The sequence below is a fragment of the Pseudorca crassidens genome, chromosome 20 (assembly GCF_039906515.1).
Source record: "Pseudorca crassidens isolate mPseCra1 chromosome 20, mPseCra1.hap1, whole genome shotgun sequence".
NCBI classification, from domain to species: domain Eukaryota; kingdom Metazoa; phylum Chordata; class Mammalia; order Artiodactyla; family Delphinidae; genus Pseudorca; species Pseudorca crassidens.
In genome coordinates this window covers 45,100,333-45,124,492 of record NC_090315.1, presented here as the reverse complement: position 1 = coordinate 45,124,492, position 24,160 = coordinate 45,100,333, and the positions used below count along the sequence as shown (strand labels likewise).

General features: G+C 43.5%; 1 protein-coding gene across 1 annotated transcript in view; it reads right to left on the bottom strand.

Moving 5' to 3' along the window:
* Positions 1–470: 470 nt before the first annotated feature.
* The window catches only part of TANGO6 (transport and golgi organization 6 homolog), a 175,510-nt gene continuing 151,820 nt past the window's right edge, over positions 471–24,160 (bottom strand). Inside the window, exon 18 of the mRNA XM_067718428.1 lies at positions 471–647. Coding sequence (XP_067574529.1) covers positions 471–647 — 177 coding nt within the window. The remainder of the gene's footprint in view (positions 648–24,160) is intronic.

Genomic DNA, 24,160 nt, shown 5'->3' with positions numbered 1-24,160 from the left:
GCCTCTTGAGCATCCAAGGATGACCAGCTCTGGCTGCTCCTCATTACAAGAGGGACAATCTCAGCATGAAAGAATATCAAGACATGTGACCTATGGGTGGGCCAACCTCTTCTACTCAAGTCGCAAGAGAATGGTCAATTAATCAAATTCCACCGGTTGTGTTAAAAATATACTGCCATCAGGTAGACATCCTTCTCTAAATGCTACAGGACAGTGAAAAATGTGCAGGTTAATGAGATCTGTAATCTTTTTTTCTTTTATCGGCACACACTTCAGGCTGGATGCAGGATGGCTAAATAGGTGCTTTAGGAAGGTCAGCCCGAAGACACACAGGACCAGAGACATAAAGCCACCTCCGGGGGCAGCCATATTGCCAGCACCAAAGGGGCAGTGGGGCCACCTGCTGGAAGGCTTGGGCACTGCTCTGGCTGCTTGGTCCCTCTGCCTCCTCCATGTCCTTTGAGGTTGGTCTATGGCAGGACCATGATCTTTTTCTCCAGCTTCTGTGGTGGGAACAGGAAGTTTCTCATTATCTCATCCAGCTCTTCCAGGGCCAGCTGGGCATGGAGCTTGGCAACGTCATCGGACTCCAAACGTACCACGTGCTTCAGCAGGTGGTAGAGATCCTTGAGGACGTCCCTCAGCACCTGGATGAGACAGACAGAGTCATGGCCATCTGTCTACTGTGCCAACATTTCTCAGAATGACCTAACTGCCTTCTCCTGTCTGAGGAGTTCTGTGAGGAAACCCACAGGCTCCTTTAAGAAGATAACGCATGGCCCTCTCAGGTTGGAGATCGAGTGGGGCAGCTGTACTGAGGTAGGCTTCCTTTTGGGTTTCTCATGCACTCCTGACCCCTCACTACACTGGCCTTGGTGGCTACTGCTCCCTTTTAGCCCCAGACCCCTCCCTTCAGTTCCAAGGCATGGCACAGACCTCAGGACCATAGGCAGGCAGTACTGCCCAGATATGGCTGCTCCTGAGAGCATGTTTACCAGCATTCTCCTCTCTAGCTCCCACAAAGCCCTCTGTGACACCCACTGAACAGGCACCTATCTTATGAAACGCAGGAGGCTATTTCTTCAGCAATCATGCTTTTCCTTGCCACTACTTTAAAAATTTTCCACCATTGTTTCATGTCCGTGTCGTTCCCTCAGTCACTATAATTTTTTTTCAACTCCAACTCTGCAATAGGAAGCAAGAGAGGACTCCATAGACACAGTCACACCCATTTTTCACATCCAATACTCTGATCTGATGGTCTGATATGGAATTGGGAGGGTGCCAGAGCACCTACTCCCAGGAGCTTCTAATTTTGTCCCAAGTCCTCCTGGCTTGGGAGCCAGAACTTCTAGCAAGAAATGGGTTCTTCTAGCAGAAGAACAGGGAAACTCAGAGGAAGGGGCCTTAGGGATCATTTAGTCAAATGAGGGACTGAAGACTCCAGGTCACAGGGGGTCACATGTCTTGTCTGCAGCCACTTTCAAAGTTAGTCCTGGTTGAGGGCTCTTTGCCTCAAAAGTTACTATTTTTTGGGTCAGGTACTGCACTAGTATTTTCCATATATTATCTGATTTTTATGCCAGTCATATAAAGAAAGGAAAGCCCCACTTTACAGATGAAGAAACAGGATTAGAGGGTTAAGTAACCTCCCAAGGTTACTCCGCTAAAAAAGGGGTAGAGCCAGTTTTTAAACATTCAGAGCTTGTGTTCTTGTTTACTTTTACTGAAAAGATAATACAGTACAAAAAAGTACATATTAAAAAAATAAGTCTCTCTTCTACCCCAGACTCCTACTTCCCCTTCTCAGAGGATATCATTCTTAATTTTGAGAAATATTCTAGGTATTTACAAGCATATATATATGCATGTGCCTTTTTCCCCTTTCCCCCCTTTCTTTTAAAAAATTTATTTATTTATTTATTTTTGGCTGCGTTGGGTCTTCATTGCTGCGTGCGGGCTTTCTCTAGCTGCAGCGAGCAGGGGCTACTCTTCGTTGCGGTGCGTGGGCTTCTCATTGCAGTGGCTTCTCTTGTTATGGAGCACAGGCTCTAGGCACTCGGGCTTCAGCAGTTGTGGCAGGTGGGCTCAGTAGTTGTGGCTCACAGACTCTAGAGCTCAGGCTCAGTAGTTGTGGTGCATGGGCCTAGTTGCTCTGTGGCATGTGGGATCTTCCTGGACCAGGGCTCGAACCCATGTCCCCTGCATTGGCAGCCGGATTCTTAACCACTGCGCCATTTCCCTTCTCTTTTTAATTTTTTTTAATTTTTAAAATTTTTTATTTTTTGCGGTACGCGGGCCTGTCACTGTTGTGGCGTCTCCAGTTGCGGAGCACAGGCTCCAGACGCACAGGCTCAACGGCCATGGCTCACGGGACTAGCCGCTCCGAGGCATGTGGGCTCTTCCCAGACCGGGGCACGAACCTGTGTCCCCTGCATCGGCAGACGGACTCTCAACCACTGCACCACCAGGGAAGCCCCCCTTCCCTTTTTTAAAGCACAGGATTATATGCTATACCAGTGGTCCCCAACCTTTTTGGCACCAGGAACTGGTTTCGTGGAAGACAATTTTTCCACCGGTCGGGGGGGATGGTTTTGGGATGATTCAAGTGCATTACATTTATTGTGCACTTTATTTCTATTATTATTACATTGTAATATATAAATGAAATAATTATACAACTCACCATAACACAGAATCAGTGGGAGCCTTGAGCTTGTTTTCACTTGCCACTCACTCATAGGGTTTTTTAAAATAAATTTATTTAGTTAGTTAGTTTTGGCTGCGCTGGGTCTTCGTTGCTGCACGCGGGCTTTCTCTAGTTGTGGCGAGTGGGGGCTACCCTTCATTGCGGTGCACGGGCTTCTCATCGCAGTGGCTTCTCTTGTTGCGGAGCACGGGCTCTAAGCACACGGGCTTCAGTAGTTGTGGCACGTGGGCTCAGTAGTTGTGACAGGCTCTAGAGAGCAGGCTCAGTAGTTGTGGCGCACAGGCCCAGTTGCTCTGCAGCATGTGGGATCTTCCCGGACCCGGGCTTGAACCTGTGTTCCCTGCATTGGCAGGTGGATTCTTAACCACTGCACCACCAGGGAAGCCCACTGATGGGGTTTTGATATGAGTCTGCAAGCAATTGATTTATTATGGTCTCTGTGAAGTCAAACCTCTCTGCTAATGATAATCTGTATTTTCAGCCGCTGCCCAGCTCTAGCATCACCTCCTTAGCTCCACCTCAGATCGCTGGGCATTAGATTCTCATAAGGAGCGTGCAACCTAGGTCCCTGGCATGCACAGTTCACAGTAGGGTTTGCGCTCCTATGAGAATCTAATGCCACCGCTGATGTGACAGGAGGCGGAGCTCAGGCGGTAATGCCAGCAATGGAGAGTGGCTGTAAATACAGATGAAGCTTCACTCGCTTGCCAGCCACTCACCTCCTGCTGTGTGGCCCGGTTCCTAACAGGCCATGGACTGCTACCGGAGGTTGGGGACCGCTGTGCTACACCGTTATGTACCATGATTCCCCCCATACCCAACACATTTTGAAGATCTTTTGCTATTACAAATATTGCTGCAATAAACATTCTGGTACCCAATCTTTGCAGACATGTACAAGGGTATCTGTAGGACAAATATCCAGAAATGGAATTCCTAGGTCAAAAGGTAGTGCACACTGAAAATCTTGATTGCTAGGCCAGAGAAGTTGTAATAATTTATATTTTTACCTATCACTCTGGAAACTCCTATTTCCCCATATTCTCATAAGTGATATATATTGCAAACTCTTTATCTTGGCTAATTCAGGAAGTGAAAAATAGCATCTTGCTGTTTTAAATTTGCATCTTTTTAACAGATATATCAACTACTTGTATTTTTTTTTCTGGTATGTGTAATCAAATTTTCCTTATTGATTTGTAAGAGCTCTCTGTATATGAAAAAGAGAGGTCCATTACCTATCATATGAATTGCAAATATTTTTTCCCTAGTTGGCATTTTTTCTTTGTGAAATTTTATTTTCCAGAGAAGAAATTTACTTTTTTTTTCTTTCAGTACGCGGGCCTCTCACTGTTGTGGCCTCTCCCGTTGCGGAGCACAGGCTCCAGACGCACACGCTCAGCGGCCCATGGCTCACGGGCCCAGCCGCTCCGCAGCATGTGGGATCTTCCCGGACTGGGGCAGGAACCCGCGTCCCCTGCATTGGCAGGCAGACTCTCAACCACTGCACCACCAGGGAAGCCCGAAATTTACATTTTTGATGTAGTTCAATTTATCAGTTTTTTTCCTTTATAGTTTCTGGGTTTTGTATTTCGCTTAGAAGAAACGGGGCCTACAATGTTAGCCACTACGCTATGCCATGGCTATTTATTAATAATGTGTACCAAATTGGGTTTGTTTCACCATATGTAAACATCTCTGACAATAATTGGTTCAAATGGATTTTAAAATTTTTCCTCTCACTACTTTGGAACTTCAAGAGTTGGCTGAATATTGAAGGCTGTACCAGTGTGCAGTGTGCAATTTCAAAAAAGGAGGAAGATCAGAAAAAAAAGAAATAGGAGAATGGAGACATTCATTCATTCTTTCACTTTTATGGCTTTTCTTAAAAACAATGTAATAAATACATATAACAGCCTATATACTATAAACACAGACTACGTCTGCAAAAATACTGATTGCCTTCAGCAAGTGACACTGGGGAGAGATGAGGGGGATTATATACCCTTTTGTACCATTCTATGAATATATAACCTATTAAAAAATAAATATGCTTTTTATTAAACTGAATTAACTACTAGACAAAGATTTTCCTAAGGCCATTTAATAGGTAAAAGAGATATAGAACCTGCCTTTAAAGAGGCTTATGCTCTGGTGGGGAGGATAAGTCATGTACATAAGTGAGGACAATACAGAACAGAACATGGTACGTATCCTGAGAGCAGAGAGAGTGTATGAAGAGAGGTTCGAGCAAACAGAGGTCACATTTTAGGAAAAGGAAGTGAACTGAAGGTGGTGAACAGAATGCTGGGAAGTGGTTACTTCAGTGGGTAACAAGTACACTTACATCTGTGATGTAGTTAAATTTATCAGTTTTGGGGGTGGGTCTTAGCTCCACAGTCCCCTAAGCATTCCACACAAGTACACTAGGTGTGTAGCATCACACATCTTGGACTTGCTAAAGAATACAGAAAGAGCTCTTTCCGTCGTTTGATATTCTCGAATAGCATAGGCACTGGGGATTGGATGGAGGAAGGTAGGGGACAGGGTACACAAAACCAGCCCCCCAGGTCACTGTCTGGTCTCCCTCTTGTTCCCTGGGCTCCAGCTGTGTGGGCCTTCTTCCTTTCCTTGTCTGAGCAAAACTCCTTCCCAGCTGAAGGCCTTCGCATAGGCTGTTTCCTCAGCCTGGAAGACATTTCGCTTCCTCTTCACCCTACAATTCCTACTCACCCTCAGCCTGAAATGCCACTTCCTCAGGGATGCCTCCCTAGCTCCCATCTGGGTAAGCTTTCCTACCCTGCCTATAGCTCTGTTTGTAGCCCCTATCACAATGGTAATTTAAATATTTATTGTGTAATTAAAAATACATTTTCCTCAATAGCTCACATGTACTATTGACACTGACACCACATCTTGCCTTGTTCACCCTGGTATAGTCCCAATGCCTCATATAGTGACTGGCACATGGCAGATATCTAAAAAATATTTATAAATGAAAGAAGGCATGCATGCATGCTATTCCTGGCCAGTTTCTTACTTGGTAAAAACTAAAACTTCTAACAACATCCACTGAAACAATGCTGGGAAACCAGGGAATACATATGCATGTACCAGCTACAGAATACAAATTGCATAATTTCAGGGACCCCACATATGAGGTCAACACACTCACATTTGCATTTAAAATCAGCATGGCACTGGCACAATATAAAGATGAACAGTAAAATCCATGCTAATAGTCTAACATTTAAAAGGTTCTCAACTTAGAACAACATTAATAGCAAATAATAAACACCTTGACAAGTGAAAGGAGAGACAGACTGTGGAAGAAAGGAAGAAAACTTTATATTTAAAAACCTGAGGGGCGGGCTTCCCTGGTGGCGCAGTGGTTGAGAGTCTGCCTGCCAATGCAGGGGACACGGGTTCGTGCCCCGGTCCGGGAAGATCCCACATGCCGCGGAGCGGCTGGGCCCGTGAGCCATGGCCGCTGAGCCTGCACGTCCGGAGCCTGTGCTCCGCAACGGGAGAGGCCACAACAGTGAGAGGCCCGCGTACTGCAAAAAAAAAAAACAAAAAACCCTCAAACGGCACTTTTTCCTTGTTTTTCTGAACAAGGGACCCCGCAATTTCATTTGGCACTGGGCCCCACATATTATGCACTTGGCCCTGCAGACAACTCTCAGTGCTCTTTGCCCAATGTCGCGGCATTAAGTGCCTGAATCCTGTGGGCAAACCCCACAAAGATGCTGCCCCATCTCTGCTGTGCAGCTGTCTCCTGGGTTTTCTCCCAGAGCTGCTGGGTCACACAGGAGTCAGGTCTCCAAGCGCAGGTGTCTGCCTCTGACTGTGCACTATGCCCGACTGCTCTTTCATAACGTAGCTTTCTCTTTCCTCAAGGCCAGCAGTGTGAAAAGGAGAGACGATTCTGGAAAGAGGATGGCTCCCCACAGCTACTGATTCATGATTACTCACTCACTCAGTAATCGTCATCAAGGGCCTACTTCGTGCCCAGGCAGTGTGCTGGTGATAAAAAGGTGAATAATGCACGAACCCTACCCTCTGGCAGCTACAGCCAGCGGGGAGGCAGACACGCACACTAAGCAGTGTGATCCTCAATCTAAGAGATAAGCGTAGGTGATTCTGTGGAAGCAAAGGAAGTGATTTCCGCCTGCAGAGGTGGATGGAGGAAGAACGTTTCCCTACTGTGTGAAAGGGCCTTTGCTCTGACTTTCATCTGTAGCCAATGGGTGGCACCAAGGAGTGGTCTGGGGAAGTTTTATTGTCCCCTCACTCTCAAGCCACCTCAAATAACTGCAGAGTTTAAGCAAACCCAGCATGCTTGTTATGTGAATAGAGCTTAAAGACAAGGCTCCTAACACTCTCTCCAACAAATTACAGCCCAGTGTCTCTTATATAGAAATTCTAGTGTTCCCACTGTTTATCACAAGGTCATCTTTTTTTTCTAGAGGAATCTTTCACCTAGTCAGAAATATCTTAGAGATTTTTTGCTAGAGCATCCTAACATTCAAAGTAAGGTTAGCTTTCTTTTCCTTGTTAAAAAGGAAAGTTCTAAGGCATTCTGGTCTGCTAAGGTACTCTGTTCTTTCCTGGTGTGGGTAGGAATTTTCTCCTTGGCACTGCTGTGTCCTTAAAATAACAATAATGCTTGTGCAAACACCACTTTGTACTTGAGGGGTGCTGAGTTCCTTGTTTTCAGTTACCGGATCTCCTTTTTTAGGTAACTGAGTGTTAGGCAAAGACTCCTTCTTAATTAATGGGTCTATCTTAGCAACCCACCCTGGAACGGCTTCTCCCCAAGCCCTGTAGCGCTTGGGATCCCACACATCACAGGACTTCCTCTGGACTCCCCAAGGATCAAAGCTTCCCGCCAGCCAGGGACTGTCACCAAATCCCATGGATCAGGGGCTGAATACAAGGAGAGTTCAAAGGTAAAGTTACTCACAGGAGCCTCTGTGGTGGGCAGGATATAGGCAATCCCACAGAGAAAACCTCTCATTAAGAGTTCAACACACCTGCTCTTCATCCCCCCACGCATCAAGGCCCCAGGACTGCAGGGAAAGGTGGAGGTGGAGGGTGTGAGTGGGGTGGGCCGGGGATATCTTAAAGAAGTACCCGGATTCCTAGTCTGAAAACTCTTTGGAAAGGGGTGGGGTTCAGGTCCTTTATTAAAAGAATTTAGAGTGTGAGTGCAACATGCACACACACACTTTCTCTCCTCCTTCCCTCCCCCTCCCTTTCCAGGAGCCAGTTCCCTGGAGCACAGGAAGCTGATGCTTCAGGGACAAGGGCAGTCTTTAGGGTTAGACGTGGCTTGGCAAAACATACTGAAAAGGGGATCGTGTGAGCAAAAGACTGCCTTGGGCACACAGGTGCACTTACAATGGAAAAGCAGGAAAACAGTGTTTGACTTTCAATGAGCTTGACCCCGAACACACCCAGAGTGGTTGTTGTATCTCTGCATTAAGACCTAAAGAAGAGGGCTTCCCTGGCAGCGCAGTGGTTGAGAATCTGCCTGCCAATGCAGGGGACATGGGTTCGAGCCCTGGTCTGGGAAGATCCCACATGCTGCAGAGCAACTAGGCCCATGAGCCACAACTACTGAGCCTGCGCGTCTGGAGCCTGTGCTCCGCAACAAGAGAGGCTGCGATAGTGAGAGGCCCGCGCACCGCGATGAAGAGTGGCCCCCACTTGCCGCAACTAGAGAAAGCCCTCGCACAGAAACGAAGACCCAACACAGCCAAAAATAAACATACAAATAAGTTAATTAATTAAAAAAAAAAGACCTAAAGAAGAAATACATGATGGATATCTTTCTTCTCTTTAGTTCCTAAATTTATTTATTTGATTATAAAAACAATATTAACCACAACCCAGAATATCTGGGAAACAGAGGAAGGAAAAAAAATCTTTAGTCAGACTACCTCTCTAACACAAACTCCATTAGTAAAGACATTTACCAATTAGTAGATTTATTTACATTTGAAATAACTTTAATATTTTAAAAGTCACACTTCTAAATAGAACTTAGGTGAATGAAACTGCTATTCTTTGGTATTATTTTGTGAGATCAATAAGACACAACACAAATGGTGATAGATGAGACATTTACAGAAATAAGAATTCCAGAAAGCGTGATCTAGCAGAGGACTTTCCACCTATACTTCTGTAATATTTAGGGGAAAAATGGGTTACTAAATATAAAAGAATTAAAAAGTTAAATGCTAGCATACACTAATTGTACTTAGAAATTCAGTCTTCTATAGAGCTAATAGAATTGTGGCTCCCTTTGTGGCTAAGAAGTAAGTACTAGGCACAAAGACAAAAACAGACAAAGAACAGGGAAGTCAGACATTGAAATAAAAGGCAGGAGCCGACACGAGAGACAAGTGAACTGGAGTTGGTGGCTGGAGACCAGCCTGGCAGACAAAAAGATTCTCTAGATTGGGGCCCAGAAGAAGAGGAGACCCCAGAATCCAAATAATTCTGTTAAAAGACACGCTGAAATAAGCATTAGGTGTGGTATAAGGAAGCTGTAGGTGCACCTCTGAGAACGCTCATTTTGACCACTGTGCTTCCATGTTATAACCAACATACAGCTTGGTGGCTGAGGGAAGTGAGAGTGATCAGAAGAGACTAGTTATGGGACAGAGTCAAGGATCATAAACAGAGCACAAGCCAGCCGACATTTCCCGAACTGTGTGCAGGAGACCATGCTCAGCATGCTGGGTGATGAGGGCCAGCTCCAGCCTTCAGGAGCTCACCACCATCTGGGGGAGACAGACATGGACAGTCGAACCTAATGGTCTGCTGGCAGGCGAATCGGGTGAAGTGAATCCCGACACCCCAGTTATCAGCTGGAGGATCTTGAGCAAACCACCTCGGCTTTCGGAACCCCGGAGATCTCTGTAAAATGGGAATAACACTGCCTCCTTTGAAGGTTGTTGTGAGAATTACTGTCTATAAAGATCCAAGCACAAGGATTTGCAAGTGATGGCTGCTGCAGAAGCGGCACTAATACTGTGATCTCTGTGAGGGTCAGGACTGTCAATCTTGCTGCTCTTCTATCACTGAGGCCTCGAGTACAGCCTGGCATGCAGCAGCTCTGGCATGTAGTAAACCTTTGACAAACAAATGAATGAACGAACATATGATAACAATAGCTAATCCTCACATAGTACCTATTATGTGCCAGGTGTGGTTCTAGGCATTTTATCTATAGTAATTCAATCCTCACAACAACACAACAGAGAGAGGTACTATTATCCCCAATTTGCCCACACAGCTAGTGACAGGTGGAGGCAGGATTCAAACCCTGGCAGCCTGACTCAGAGCGAATGCTCTTTATTAACCACTATATTATTCTGCCTCTGCAGGTGGTTATTATTTTCACTACCACGAAGTGGGGAGCATAAAGCACGTAAAGCACTGCCTACCTTACAAGTTTATTGTGAGATCAAAAGAGATAATGCATATGAGAGTACTTTGCTATCACAGCGTGGTGATCAATAATTCAAAGTATCATTGCTACTATTATTCTGACACTGAGGTAGTTGGGTTTACCACCAAGCGGCTAAGAAAATGAGGGGAAAGGCACGGTTCTGAAAATGAAAAATAGAGAGCAGGAGCCAAAGAAAGAGTGCTCAGGAAGATGAATAAATGGAGGAGAGTTAGAAGAAAAGGGAAGGGCTGTAAAAGAGGGGAAGAGACTCCATGCAGTGTGATGTGGTATCAGGGCCAGAGTCGGTACCTGACGGTCGGGAACACCGTCTGTGCCACTGCACAGAGCTGAAAGCACCAGCAAGGACTCTCCTGGACAAGCAGAGAGCAGCTAGGCTCTGAGGTCTTGGAGGCGAGCAGCCTCTCTAGGATAATGGGCAGGAAACAAATAAATTGGGGAAGCAGAATGGAGGTAGACAATCTGGACCTCATTCAGGGTGCTCTGGTCTAAAGAAGAATAAATGCTTTACTGATAAAACCCCAAAGTTCACTTTGATGGGTCTGTAAAAAAGAAGTCAGGACCAATTCAAACGGAAAGACCGGGCTTTTGAGACACTTCATTGAAAAGCATTGGGTGGGTCAGCAAAGAAAGACAGGATTACTAATGTCTAAGAGATTCCTATCCATGCCTGACAGATAGAGAATCTCAAACATGCTGAAGTTCAGGGCGGCATTCTTGTTAACTGGAGGTTACTGAGCTTTTCAAAAACCTTTTATTCCTAAAGTATTTTTCTCTGCTAGACCTAGAGATAAATGGCATTTTTACCCTTTCCAGATTGTGTCTGGCTGTTAAATAAGGAGGGCATCTCAAGTGCAAGTTGGAGATGGGTGGGGAGGGGATGAGGGGGGTATCATGCGTGATTTTCATTGAAGAATAAGGGGGAAATTTTAACTGGTTATGTGCCCAAAATGCTACAGGGATGTAGACAGTCTGGGCAGTTTAGGGACAAACACCAAGATGGCCTTCATGGTTAACCCCTGGGAGGGGTGACAGCTCAGGGATCCTAAACAGAAAGTAGGTGCTGGGACTCTCCACTCGCTGTGGCAGGGACGGGAGCAGCAGCCGCGGTGGCTCTAGGAGCAGCGGTGGCAGCATCTCTCAGAATGTCTTTAAATAGCAACCTGAGGAAGGCAGCAGCTTTCCTACACCCCCACAGGCATGGAAACAGAACAAAGAAGGCAGGGGAAAATGGCCGGAGGATGTACAGAGGCAGCAGGCTGCTGCTTGTAGAAGTGATGGGGCGCTTTGTCCTTAGAAGGTGATTACAATCCCAGCTTTCAAATTGTACTCAATTACCACGTCTGGGGGGAAAGGGCTTCATCTTTCTTGGGCCTCGAAGCTTCCCTGCTGAGGCAGCACAGTTCTGCTCCCTTTTTGCACCTAACGCCTCCCACAAGGGATTAGACATCGCCTGCAAAGGCTCACTACTACCATTTACTGAGTGTTTACTACGCTTCAGTCACTGCGCCAAGCCCTTCACGCACATTATTTCATTTAATCCTACGAGGTAGGTGTTATTAGGCCCAGTTTGCAAATTAGGGAAAGGGGATTTAGAGAGGTTTAGTGATTTGCTCAAGGACACAGCTAGAATTCAAACCTGTATCTGTCAGGTCTAGCTGCAAACCCTGTTTTTAAACACATGCAGTTAACTAGGAAATCCAATACACAGGAGGATGCTATGGAGAGAATTTGACCTTTTCCCTGCACCATCAAAGCAGTTTATTTGGATGGGGCCCGGTTAGGGAGGAGGGGGAACAGCAACTGGGCTGCTGGCTGACTGCAAGGTTTGGGTTTCCTCTGGGGCACTGGTTTGCTTGGGGCATCCTGCATCACCCCAGGCTCACCCGGCTCACACAGCCTCAGGTCCAGCTTGATTGGCCATGAGGGAAGTGCAGGCCACTCTCCTTAGGGGTTCTGCTTAGTGGAATTCAGTGCTCTGTGCAAGATGCCTCAGGAACAAACGGTTATAGAGTTAGACCAAAGGTCAGAGAAAACCACAGTCACTGACACATCAGAGGCTCTGGTGGGGTTGGCAGTATGTGCTAATATACACATAGCATAGAATAGACGTGGACTAGGCTGGAAAAAGCAACCTGCCCACCCACACCGAAGTATGGCTACAAAGCCCAGACTCTGCCTCTGAGCAACACCATCATTCTAACATAGTGATTCTCTACCTTGGCTGCACAGTACGATTCCATGGAGAACTTTTAAAATGCCTGGGCCCCCACCTCACACGTAAGAATCAGAACCTTAGGGGTAGGGGCTCAGGGCTTAAAAAAATTTTTTTTTTTAATTTCTTTTTATGCTCTCCAGGTGACTCTAATGAGCAGCCAGGATGCAGCAGTGCAGCATGTTAGGAAAAAACACTGGGTAGGAGACAGTAAGAGATACGTCATGGTTTCCAAAGAAGGGCTCACTACAGCAACTCTGCCCATGAAAAATCTAAGTGCCAAGAGCAAGGGTGACAGGATTGGGACATGAACTGCTGCACTTCTTGGAATTTTCTTAACTATCGACAACCAGGTTTTTATTTTCCAGCAAGGGGACTGGGTCAAAATCTTTTTTTTTTTTTTTTTTTGCGGTACGCGGGCCTCTCACTGTTGTGGCCTCTCCAGTTGCGGAGCACAGGCTCCAAATGTGCAGGCTCAGCAGCCATGGCTCACGGGCCCAGCCGCTCCGCGGCATGTGGGATCTTCCCAGACCAGGGGCAGGGCACAAACCCGTGTCCCCTGCATCGGCAGGCGGACTCTCAACCACTGTGCCACCAGGGAAGCCCCCAAAATCATTTTTGATGCACAAATTAAGACTGCATCTTTTTTCCAAAATATTTAAAAAATATGTTCTTTGGGACTTCCCTGGAGGTCCAGTGGTTAGGGCTCTGCACTTCCACTGCAGAGGGCACGGGTTCGATCCCTGGTTGGGGAACTATGATCCCACATGCTGTGCGGTGTGTCCAAAAAAAAAAAATTCTTAAACATGTGTATTGGAGTGTAATTCTGAAGACACAGAAAGTTACAGGCTCCCAAAAGGCATCTGTAAGAAAGTGAAAGGATAAAACGCAGGCAGCTGCCTCCTTTACTAGGTTAGCTGTAATTATGTAATTCCTCCCACACAGATGGGAGGAATTAAGGAAAATACATGTGCTAAAATTTTGACAGCAATGTACATATATACATATATATATATATATATATACACACACACATTGAGTCTGTGTGTGTGTGTGTGTGTGTGAGAAGCCAAGTTTTGAAATGCAGACAGTTCTGGCTGCTCATCAATATTCATTCTGTCACTGTGCCTCAGGACTCCCTCTCCCAGCTGATTTGGGGACAACATGTCTACAACCCAACTGCAATGAAAACTTTAGGCGTTTCCAAGTAAGGAAGGTAAAATTCCCTCCTAACGAGAATTTGTTTGGACAACTTCTGTTCTTGGGAAACCTGAACAGAAGAGTTCGGGAACTGCAAGAGTTTGGAAGCCCCAGAATTTCCAGTTTAAGATCTAAGAAGTCTTTATTGCAAAGGCAGGTACAAAGAAACTTAAGAGATGTATTGTCCCATGCCTCTTAGAGAAGAGGTTTCATGCACTCTCTCAACAAACATTTATTAAGCATTATTCTGTGCAAGGCAGTGTGCTAGATTTGGGGAACATAAGAATGAATGGAAAAGTAGTAAAATTCAGAGACAGACAGGATGGTGACTGCTAGGGGCTGAGGGAGGGGGAGAGTTAGTATTTAATGGGTACAGAGTTTCAGTTTTACATGATGAAAAGAGTTCTGTGGAGGGATGGTGGTGATTGCAGCATAAAAACATGAATGTACGTAATGCTACTGAACTGTACACTTAAAAATGGTTAAGATGGTATATTTCATGCTATGTATATTTTACCACAATTTTTTTAAGAAGTGACTGGTGTGTTCAGGGGCTGTCCCCTGTTGACATCAGATGTGAACAAAGCATTACAATATCTACTCTAGTCTTGAGCTGATATTTAAAGTACTGTAGAGCCTGGAGAAAGGAGGATTAATTTTGCCTGAGAAATGAGAAAAGGCTTTTAACATTTAGAGTCCTAAAGGATGAACAAAAGTTTATCAGATGGACAGGTCGGGGGCAGGAGGAGAAGGCATTTGAGGCATAAGAAACAGTATGGACCAAGATCTGGAGGCAAGAAATAGTACGCAGACTATGTAGAGCTGGCACGAGGTTCTGAGGGCTCATGAGGGGAAGCTCGGGAGAGACAGTTATAAAGTCAAGCAGGGTCCAGATTATAAAGGGCCTTGTATGTCATATTAGGGAGCCTGGTCTTTATCTTAGGAACCACAGGGAACCACTGAGAAAAATGTTACCTGAGGACTGGACTTCAGCAGATTTGCATTTCAGAAAGATCCCTCTGGCTGCTCCCTTACCATGCTGAGTAACTGAATAGCTGCCGTTCAGGAGAATTAAAGAGTAGAAGAAAGTCCCAGTGGTTAAGGAAACAGAAGTCCTAGGAACCCAGGTTTGTCCCAATATACTTGTAACAGTTTACCTCTTCCTCAAGTATAATCTCAGGCCTGTTGTAATTAGTTCCTTCAGAACAGCCAAGCTGGCAGTAAAACTGCCTGGGTTTATACTCAGCTCTCTTCTGTCTGACCTGGGCATCTAAATGTAAACTTTCTGGACCTCAATTTTCTTACCTGTAAATAGGGTTATAGGCGTATTTATCTCACAGGGTTGTTAGGATTCAATGAGATAATGCATGTAAAGAACTCAGTGCCCTGCCTGGCATACAGTAAGCCCTTAATACACGTTAGTTACATTATTAAATACTAAACCTCAGAGAGCATGAAATTTATTTGGAGCAGATTTGCTAAGAGCAAACGAACAGTGGGGCGATAAGCAATGAGCTGGAACAGACCCCAGAGCATCAATCCAGACTGTCATTTTAAGTCACCCCAAGGAGGGTACACTTAGTCAGAACTCCTCCCTTTCAGAGGATAGAGCAAAGATAAGTGGGTTTTACAATCCAGAGACCCATCTGATTATTAGCACAATCACTCTCAGAGGAAGAATAGATTCCCAATCAAGCTGCAGGGCAGGAGGCAAGTCCTAAGACTCTCACTTCCCAGCTTGGCAGTCCCAGAGGCATTTGGTCTCCTTCAGTTTTTCCCAGCTCCCTGCCTTTTCAGTTCTGTGTCCATTATGGGAAGTTGCTGGATGGCATAGTCCAGTTTAGCCCATGATTTTGGCAAGGGCTAGTGGAACATGAGGAAGAGTAAAAAGGAAGCCAGAGCTGTTTCCTCTCTCTGCTCTCTGAACAGTTCACACTGTCAGGTACTGGGAGGTCAGGGCATCTGGGTTCAAGGCTGGCCTCAACATTCCCCTCTCCCTGCTCCATCGTTCTCGGGGACAGACAGTAAATAAGCTGTAAGGAGAGAGTCTGACCTGTTTTCCTTTTTGGTATCAGGTTTCCAGGATCTGAAGCTGCCTTCTGTTAGCCATGATCTTTGCAGGAAATGCCCAAGTGACTCAGTTCCTGAGTCCTTCAGATGACAGTCACAGAACGTGTGCGCACAAGTTCTGGAACCATACTGCCTGGGGTCACCTACCATGCTGCCACTTACTAGTTGTTGAACAAGTTACTTATCTTCTCTGTCTTAGTTTCCTCATGTGTAAAATGGGGATATTAGTCATACCTAAATGGGATCATTATGAAGATTAAATGAATTAATTAAAGCACTTAGATATATGTGCTACCATATAATAAATGCTCAATAAAAGTATTTTTGCCAGGTTTTAATATACACTGAATTTTTCAGGAACGCAAGTACCATATGAAGTGAGAGGAGATAATATTTTGATTTGTTTGGAATTTTACAGAGAGAGTTTACCATTTTGGAAAATCAGGCTTACTCAGTGTACTTCTGAGTTGCCAGTACAAGATATTTATTATTAATTTGTATTTGTAGCTGTTACATTCATGATGATTCTACATATAAGAGCAACTGAATAGTTCATTATATCTTAGAGTTGGCCTAGACATTTATATATTAAAATATGTTATTTTATTATAAACTAGTATTCTTTTATTCCTTCTTTATATTATAGTTGGGACATTATATTGATTTTTAAAATATACATGTAGGTTACGTAGCTATACATTTCATTTCAGGAGAATAAAAAGGGGAAACTCTAAAATATTCGTTATAATAATTTGTAACAATGAAAGTACGCTGGAGGCTTCCCTGGTGGCGCGGTGGTTGAGAGTCCGCTTGCCGGTGCAGGAGACACGGGTTCGTGCCCTGGTCGGGAGGATCCCACATGCCGTGGAGTGGCTAGGCCCATGAGCCATGGCTGCTGGGCCTACGCGTCCGGAGCCTGTGCTCCGCAACGGGAGAGGCCACAACACTGAGAGGCCCACATACCGCAAAAAAAAAAAAAAAAAAAAAAAAGTATGTGGGGTCTGATCTGATGCTGCTGTTTCCAAACCTGGTGCTTATCTTGTGCTCCAGCTCACCCTGATGATGTTACCTAAGACATCCTTGATAAAAAGATGAATCTTGTTGCAGTGGATGAATGAATTAAGTAAGAGGAAGAGGGAGAGATACTATACTTCCATGAGCACTCGGCCAATGTAAACTCCCAGCAACAAGTGGAAACGAGTGCTAATTCTTCCTGGCATTAGCTCTGGAAAATCAGAACTGCAGTCTCTTCATGAACTTCGTTTCCTCAATTCATAAAATAAGATGGTTGGATTATTTCCCAAAGTATGTTCCACGGAACATTATTACTTGGCATGCTTATAATGAAAACAGGGTTCCTTGGTAAATGGCCGAGGAACTGAGGAAACTGTTGATTTTAGCTGCAGGGCTTCTCAGACCCCCTAAAAGGCAAACATGCACCAAATGTCGAGGGGAGTGTACAGCTGTACACAGCATTTTCCAAACTTATTTGACCATGGAGACCTTATGTCAAAGAAGCAACTCATGGGGTTAATAAGCCAAAGGAAATTTTTGTGAAATATAAATGAAATAGTCTCTAAGGCCTCTTACAGCTGTAACGTTCCAAAATTCTGTGCTTAAATGACAGTACCTTCTTCTTGGCCATTTTATTTTTTATTAATTTATTTTTTTGACGGTGCCGCGTGGCATGTGGGATCTTAGTTCCCCAGCTAGGGCTCGAACCCGTGCCCCCTGAAGTGGAAGTGTGGAGTCCTAACCACTGGACTACCAGGGAATTCCTTCTTGGTTATCTTAGATCAGATTAAGAAGGGTAAGGAGAAAGCTATCCTACAGAAAATAAAATAGCATCTGATGCAGAAGAGGAAGACGAACCAAGTTCTAACATATGTAATCTATGTAAATGATTATATGGAAGAGGCAGAAAGGGAGCAGTTTTAAATGCTAGGTCTTCCAAACTGTCACTTATGTTATCACTAGAAAAAGCTGAACATTTATATTTTAGCAGAAACAGCAGAGTACTGAGTACTAATCTTTTCAGTTTTACTTCTTAAATCCATCACTAATGTCATATGGATTTGGCCAAATTACTGTTGAGGAAATCTACGGGACTATGCCCTACTCCTAGGCACCGGGCCCAGGCTCTCCTCTCACAAATGGCTATGGTGGAGGCTGAACACGGTTTTACACAAACCAGCAACCCCATACACCCCACCTGGCCCAGCCAAGTTGGTTGACTTGGGGATGGGCATCTGATCTTAGCTGGAGCATTATGTCTCTTCCCTGGAATTTTTGCATTTGGGGCCAGGGAGGGAATCTCTGAGTGTTGGATGTTAAGATGCCACAGTGGGCCATCGTCAGTGGTCATGTTGCTGTCACAGGAAAAAACTGGACTCCAGTGCGAGAGAATGAAGGCGAAATGCAAGAGAAGCAGAGACAAGAGGTGCAGCATTTCAGTTCCTGACTCTAAGAGTCAATGACGACCAGATCTATCCCAGCTTTTCCCACAACAGTGTTGTTCGGCCCTTCTTTGGATTCGGTAGGCTAAAAAGTTCTCTTTGCTTAAGCTAGTTCAGACTAGGTTTCTGTTACTTAAAACCAGAAGAGTTCTGACTCTTGTCACACATGTCCTCCACACCTACTTTCTCCATCATTAGAGAGGGAAGAATGGAGGCTGCCTCCTGAAAGCTGGCATGTTAAACACATACAACTTCCTTGGCAGTCCAGAGGTTAAAGACTGCACGCTCCCAATGCAGGAGGCACGGGTTTGATCCCTGGTTGGGGAACTAAGAAGCCACATGCCACATGGTGTGGCCAAAAGGAAAAACAAAACAAAACACATTTATGGGACTTCCCTGGCAGTCCAGTGGTTAAGACTCCATGCTTCCATTGCAGGGGGCGCGGGTTTGATCCCTGGTGAGGGAACATAAGATCCCACATGCCACACTGTGCGGCCCAGAAAACACCACCACCAACAACAACAAAACACATACACACACCATTGCTCCCTCCCTCCCTTTCCTGTCAGGAAAGGGATTAAAAAATGGCATTAAGTTATTAGAACAAAAAGAACTAACAAGGCAATGGCAACACAAGTTTAGATCCTAGAAAGCAGCTGAATGAATCCTAGGGTCATGGTCCTGATTTGCCTAGGTTAGTATGGTTTACATCTGCTATGCTGGTATAATTATTAATAGTGTCCTCTTTCACTCTCAAAAGTGTTCTGGTTTGGATGGTAAATTGATTCATTAAACCTAAGAAGCACAGAAGCAAGCCTAATGTACCACAGAAACATTGAAAAAAGCAGCCAATCAAGTTGAAAATAGTAGTTGCTGATGGGGAGTAGGAATGGAGGGTAAGAAAGGAGGATGGGGCTATGGATCTTTGAATTAGCTTTGTAATACTATGTATAGGAATAACTTCTTGGGAAATTAAATTAAATTAAAAAACAAATACACTAACAATAAAAAGACAAATAACCCAATTAAAAATGGGCAAAGATTCTGAAGAGACATTTCTCCAAAGAAGATACAGAAATGGCCAACAAGCTCATGAAAAGATGCTCGACATCTTTAGCCATCAGGGAAGTGCAAACCTAAACTATACCACTTTACTGAAAGCCTTCCCGCTAAACTCTGGAACAAGACAAGGATGCCCACTCTCACCACTTCTATTCAACATACTATTGGAAGTCCTAGCCAGAGCATTCAGACACGAAAAAGAAATAAAAGGTATCCAAATTGGAAGGGAAGAGGTAAAACTATCATTATATGCAGATAACCTTGTACTAAATATAGAAAACCCTAAAGACTCCACATAAAAACTATAGGACCAATAAGTGAATTCAGCAAGGTAGCAGGATACGAGATTAATATAGAGAAATCTGTTGCATTTCTTTAAGCTAACAATGAAATATCAGAAAGGGAAAGTAAAAAGAAAAAATCCCTTTTAAAATTGCTTTAAAAAAAAACAACTTAGGAATAAACCTGACTAAGGAGGTGAAAGACTTATATGCTGAGAACTATAAAACACTGATAAAGAAAACTGAAAATGACTTAAAGAAATGGAAAGATATTCCCTGTTCTTGGATTGGAAGTATTAATATTGTTAAAATGGCCATACTACCCAAAGCAATCTACAGATTTAATGCAATCCCTATCAAATTACCCATGACATTTTTCACAGGACTAGAACAAATAATCTTAAAATTTATATGGAATCATAAAAGACCCAGAATTGCCAAAGCAATTCTGAGGAAAAAGAACAAAGCTGGATGCATAATTCTTCCAGACTTCAGACAATACAGCAAAGCTACAGTAATCAAAACAGCATGGTATTGGCATAAAAACAGACACATGGATCAGTGGAACACAACAGAGAGCCTAGCAATAAACCCACACACCTATGGTCAATTAATCTTCAACAAGGCTTCCCTGGTGGCGCAGTGGTTGAGAGTCCGCCTGCCAATGCAGGGGACACGGGTTCGTGCCCCGGTCCGGGAAGATCCCACATGCCGCAGAGCGGCTAGGCCCGTGAGCCATGGACGCTGAGCCTGCGCATCCGGAGCCTGTGCTCCACAACGGGAGAGGCCACAACTGTGAGAGGCCCGCGTACAGCAAAAAAATAAAATTAAATTAAATTAAATTAATCTTCAACAAACTCCTTCAAGAATATACAGTGGAGAAAAGATAGTCTCTACGACAAGTGATGTTGGAAAAGCTGGACAGCAGCATGCAAATCAATGAAGTCAGAACACTCCCTCACACCATACACAAAAATAAACTCAAAATAGCTTAAAGACAAATATAAGACATGACACCACAAAACTCCTAGAAGAGAACATAGGCAAAACATTCTCTGACATAAATTGTAGCACTGTTTCCTTAGGTCAGTCTCCCAAGGCAATAGAAATAAAAGCAAAAATAAACAAACAGGATCTAATCAAACTTATAAGCTTTTGCACAGCAAAGGAAACCGTAAACAAAATGAAAAGACAACCTACAGGATGGGAGAAAATATTTGCAAATGATGCAACCAACAAGAGCTTAATTTCCAAAATATACAAACAGCTCATACAACTCAATAACAAAAAGATAAACAAGCCAATCAAAAAATGGGCAGAAGACATAAATAGACATTTCTCCAAAGAAGACATACAGATGGCCAAGAGGCACATGAAAGGATGCTCAACATCACTGATTTTCAGAGAAACGCAAATCAAAATTACAAGGTTAAAAAGAAAAACTACAATGAGATATCACCTCACACCAGTCATAATGGCCATCATTAAAAAGTCCACAAATAATAAATGCTGGAAAGGGTATGGAGAAAAGGGAACCCTCCTACACTGTTGGTGGGAATGTAAGTTGGTACAGCAACTATGGATAACAGTATGGAGGTCCCTCAAAAAACTAAAAATAGAATTGCCATATGATCCAGCAATCCCAATCCTGGGCATATGTCCAGAGAAAACTATAATTTGAAAAGATATATGCATTCCAACTTTCACTGTAGCATATACAATAGCCAAGACATGGAAGCAATCTAAATGTCCATCAACAGATAAATGGATAAAGAAGATATGGTAACATATATACAATGGAAGGCTACACACCATAAAAAAGAATGAAATAACGCCATCTGCAGCAACATGGATAGACCTAGCAATTATCATACTAAGTGATATTTGACAAAGACAAATATCGTATGATAACACTTATATGTGGAATCTAAAATATGATACAAGTGAACTTATTTACAAAACAGAAACATTCACAGGCATAGAAAACAAACGTATGGTTACCAAAGGGGACAAAGGGGAGGAGGGATAAATTAGGAGTTTGGGATTAGCAGATACAAACTACTATATATATAAAATAGATAAACAACAAGATAAATAACTTTATAGCACAGGGAACTATATTCAGTATCTTATAATAACCTATAATGAAAAAGAATATATATATGTATAACTGAATCACTGTGCTGTACACCAGAAACTAACAAACTATACTTCAATAAAATTTAAAATAAGTATGGAGGTTCCTTAAAAAACTAAAAATAGAACTACCATATGACCCAGCAATCCCACTACTGGGCACATACCCTGAGAAAACCATAATTCAAAAAGAGTCATGTACCACAATGTTCATTGCAGCTCTATTTACAATAGCCAGGACATGGAAGTAACCTAAGTGTCCATCATCGGATGAATGGATAAAGAAGATGTGGCACATATATACAATGGAATATTACTCAGCCATAAAAAGAAACGAAACTGAGATATTTGTAGTGAGGTGGATGGACCTAGAGTCTGTCATACAGAGTGAAGTAAGTCAGAAAGAGAAAAACAAATACCGTATGCTAACACATATATATGGAATCTAAGGGAAAAAAAAAAAAGGTCATGAAGAACCTAGGGGTAAGACGGGAATAAAGACACAGACCTACTAGAGAATGGACTTGAGGATATGGGGAGGGGGAAGGGTAAGCTGTGACAAAGTGAGAGAGTGGCATGGACATATATATACTACCAAATGTAAAAATACATAGCTAGTGGGAAGCAGCCGCATAGCACAGGGAGATCAGCTCGGTGCTTTGTGACCACCTAGAGGGGTGGGATAGGGAGGGTGGTAGGGAGGGAGACGCAAGAGGGAAGAGATATGGGAACATATGTATATGTATAACTGATTCACTTTGTTATAAAGCAGAAACTAACACACCATTGTAAAGCAATTATACTCCAATAAAGATGTTAAAAAATTTTTTAAACAAATAAATAAACTACACCACTTTATACCCATTAGGATGGCTATAAATCTAGTAAATGATAGACAATAACAAGTGTTAATGAGAATGTGGAACATATGGAACCCTCATGCATTGCTGGGGGAAATAAAAAATGGTGCAGCTAGAAAACAGTCTGGCAGTTCCTCAAAAAGCTAAACATGAAGTTACCATATGACCCAGCAATTCCACTCCTAGGTATATATCCAAGAAAACTGTAAACATATGTTGCACAAAAACTCGTACACAAATGTTCATAGCAACATTATTTAAAATAGCCAAAAAGTGAAAACAACCCAAATGTCCATCAATGAATGCATGGATAAACAAATATGCTAGATCCATACAATGGAATATTATTCAGCCGTAAAGAGTAATGAAATCCTGATACACGCTACAATATGGATGAACCTTGACCACATTATGCTAACTGAAAGGAGCCAAACATAAAAGGTGGCATATTGTATAATTCCTTTTACACGAAATGTCTAGAAAAGGCAAATCCATAAACAGAAAGTAGGTTACTGGTTGCCACGGGTTGGAGGGAGGGGGTAATGAGGGAGTGACTGCTAATGAGTATGGGGCGTCTCTTCAGGAGTAATGAAAATGTTCTGGAATTAGATGGTGGTGATGTTTGCACGACTTAAAGAATATACTAAAGCCCCTGAATTGTAGACTTTAATTTTAAGGATATAAGTTATAGCTCAATTTAAGAAATTATGTAAGAAAAAACTACAAGGTGATGGGGAGAAGGGGATATAATGCTACTGATGAACAGAGCACACTCATTCTACCCTCCTTTGGGTCAGCAGCTGCGGCCTTGCAGAAGTGTCTTTGTGTGCCTGGACCTGGCTTTGCCTCTCTTCTGTTCACCAACTGCCCTCAGGTTGGGTCTGTCTCCAGCCTAGTCCTGCTCCTCTCTTGACACCCTTCCAGTCCTGCTCTCTCAGATCCTGGCTCGGATCCTGGGACAAATACGCTACTGAAAAATGCCCCTGATAATCTCCAGGGTTATCTAGCTGCAAATCCTCTTTACCTCAGGGGTTTAAAGGCATGACTTCTGAATTGCTACCCCATATAGAAATCTTGTATTTGAGAGATGGTAGAGATCCTTAGAAAAGCAAGCATTCATTAAATGACTAAACATCTGGTTTTTAATGTGTCAGAATGAACATTTGAAAAGTTGTGCTTCTGGTCTCACTGGGTCTTAGGAAGTAAAGAAAGTCATCACGATTTTTTGGCAACACCTGGCCAGAGAGAAGTGACGAGAGCTTGCTATTTACAGAGAAAGTATATGGCTAAACAGGAACTGGAACTCAGTACAAGTCTGTATTCAATTAACCAGAACGTCGCTTTAAACATTCTCAGCATGGGAAATTTAACCGGTGACTGCTTATTGTATATTTTCACCTATTACTGGTGTAATTCTTTGCCTTAAAAATAATCTTTACCTGCTCTTTCTTTAAAAAAAATTAAGCAGTTTAAGGCACACAACACTACAGCTAGCTAGAGCACAGCACAGGCCTTAGAGACACACAGCCAGGGTTTAAACCATCTCTGCCACTTACTAGCCATGTGAGCGTGAGTGGTTTGCTTAACCTCTGAGGGGCTTCCTTTAGTCATCGGTAAAATGAGGGTAACAACACCTACCCCTCAGAGTTCCTGAGAGAATCAACTGAGACAACACAGTAACTCAATAGCT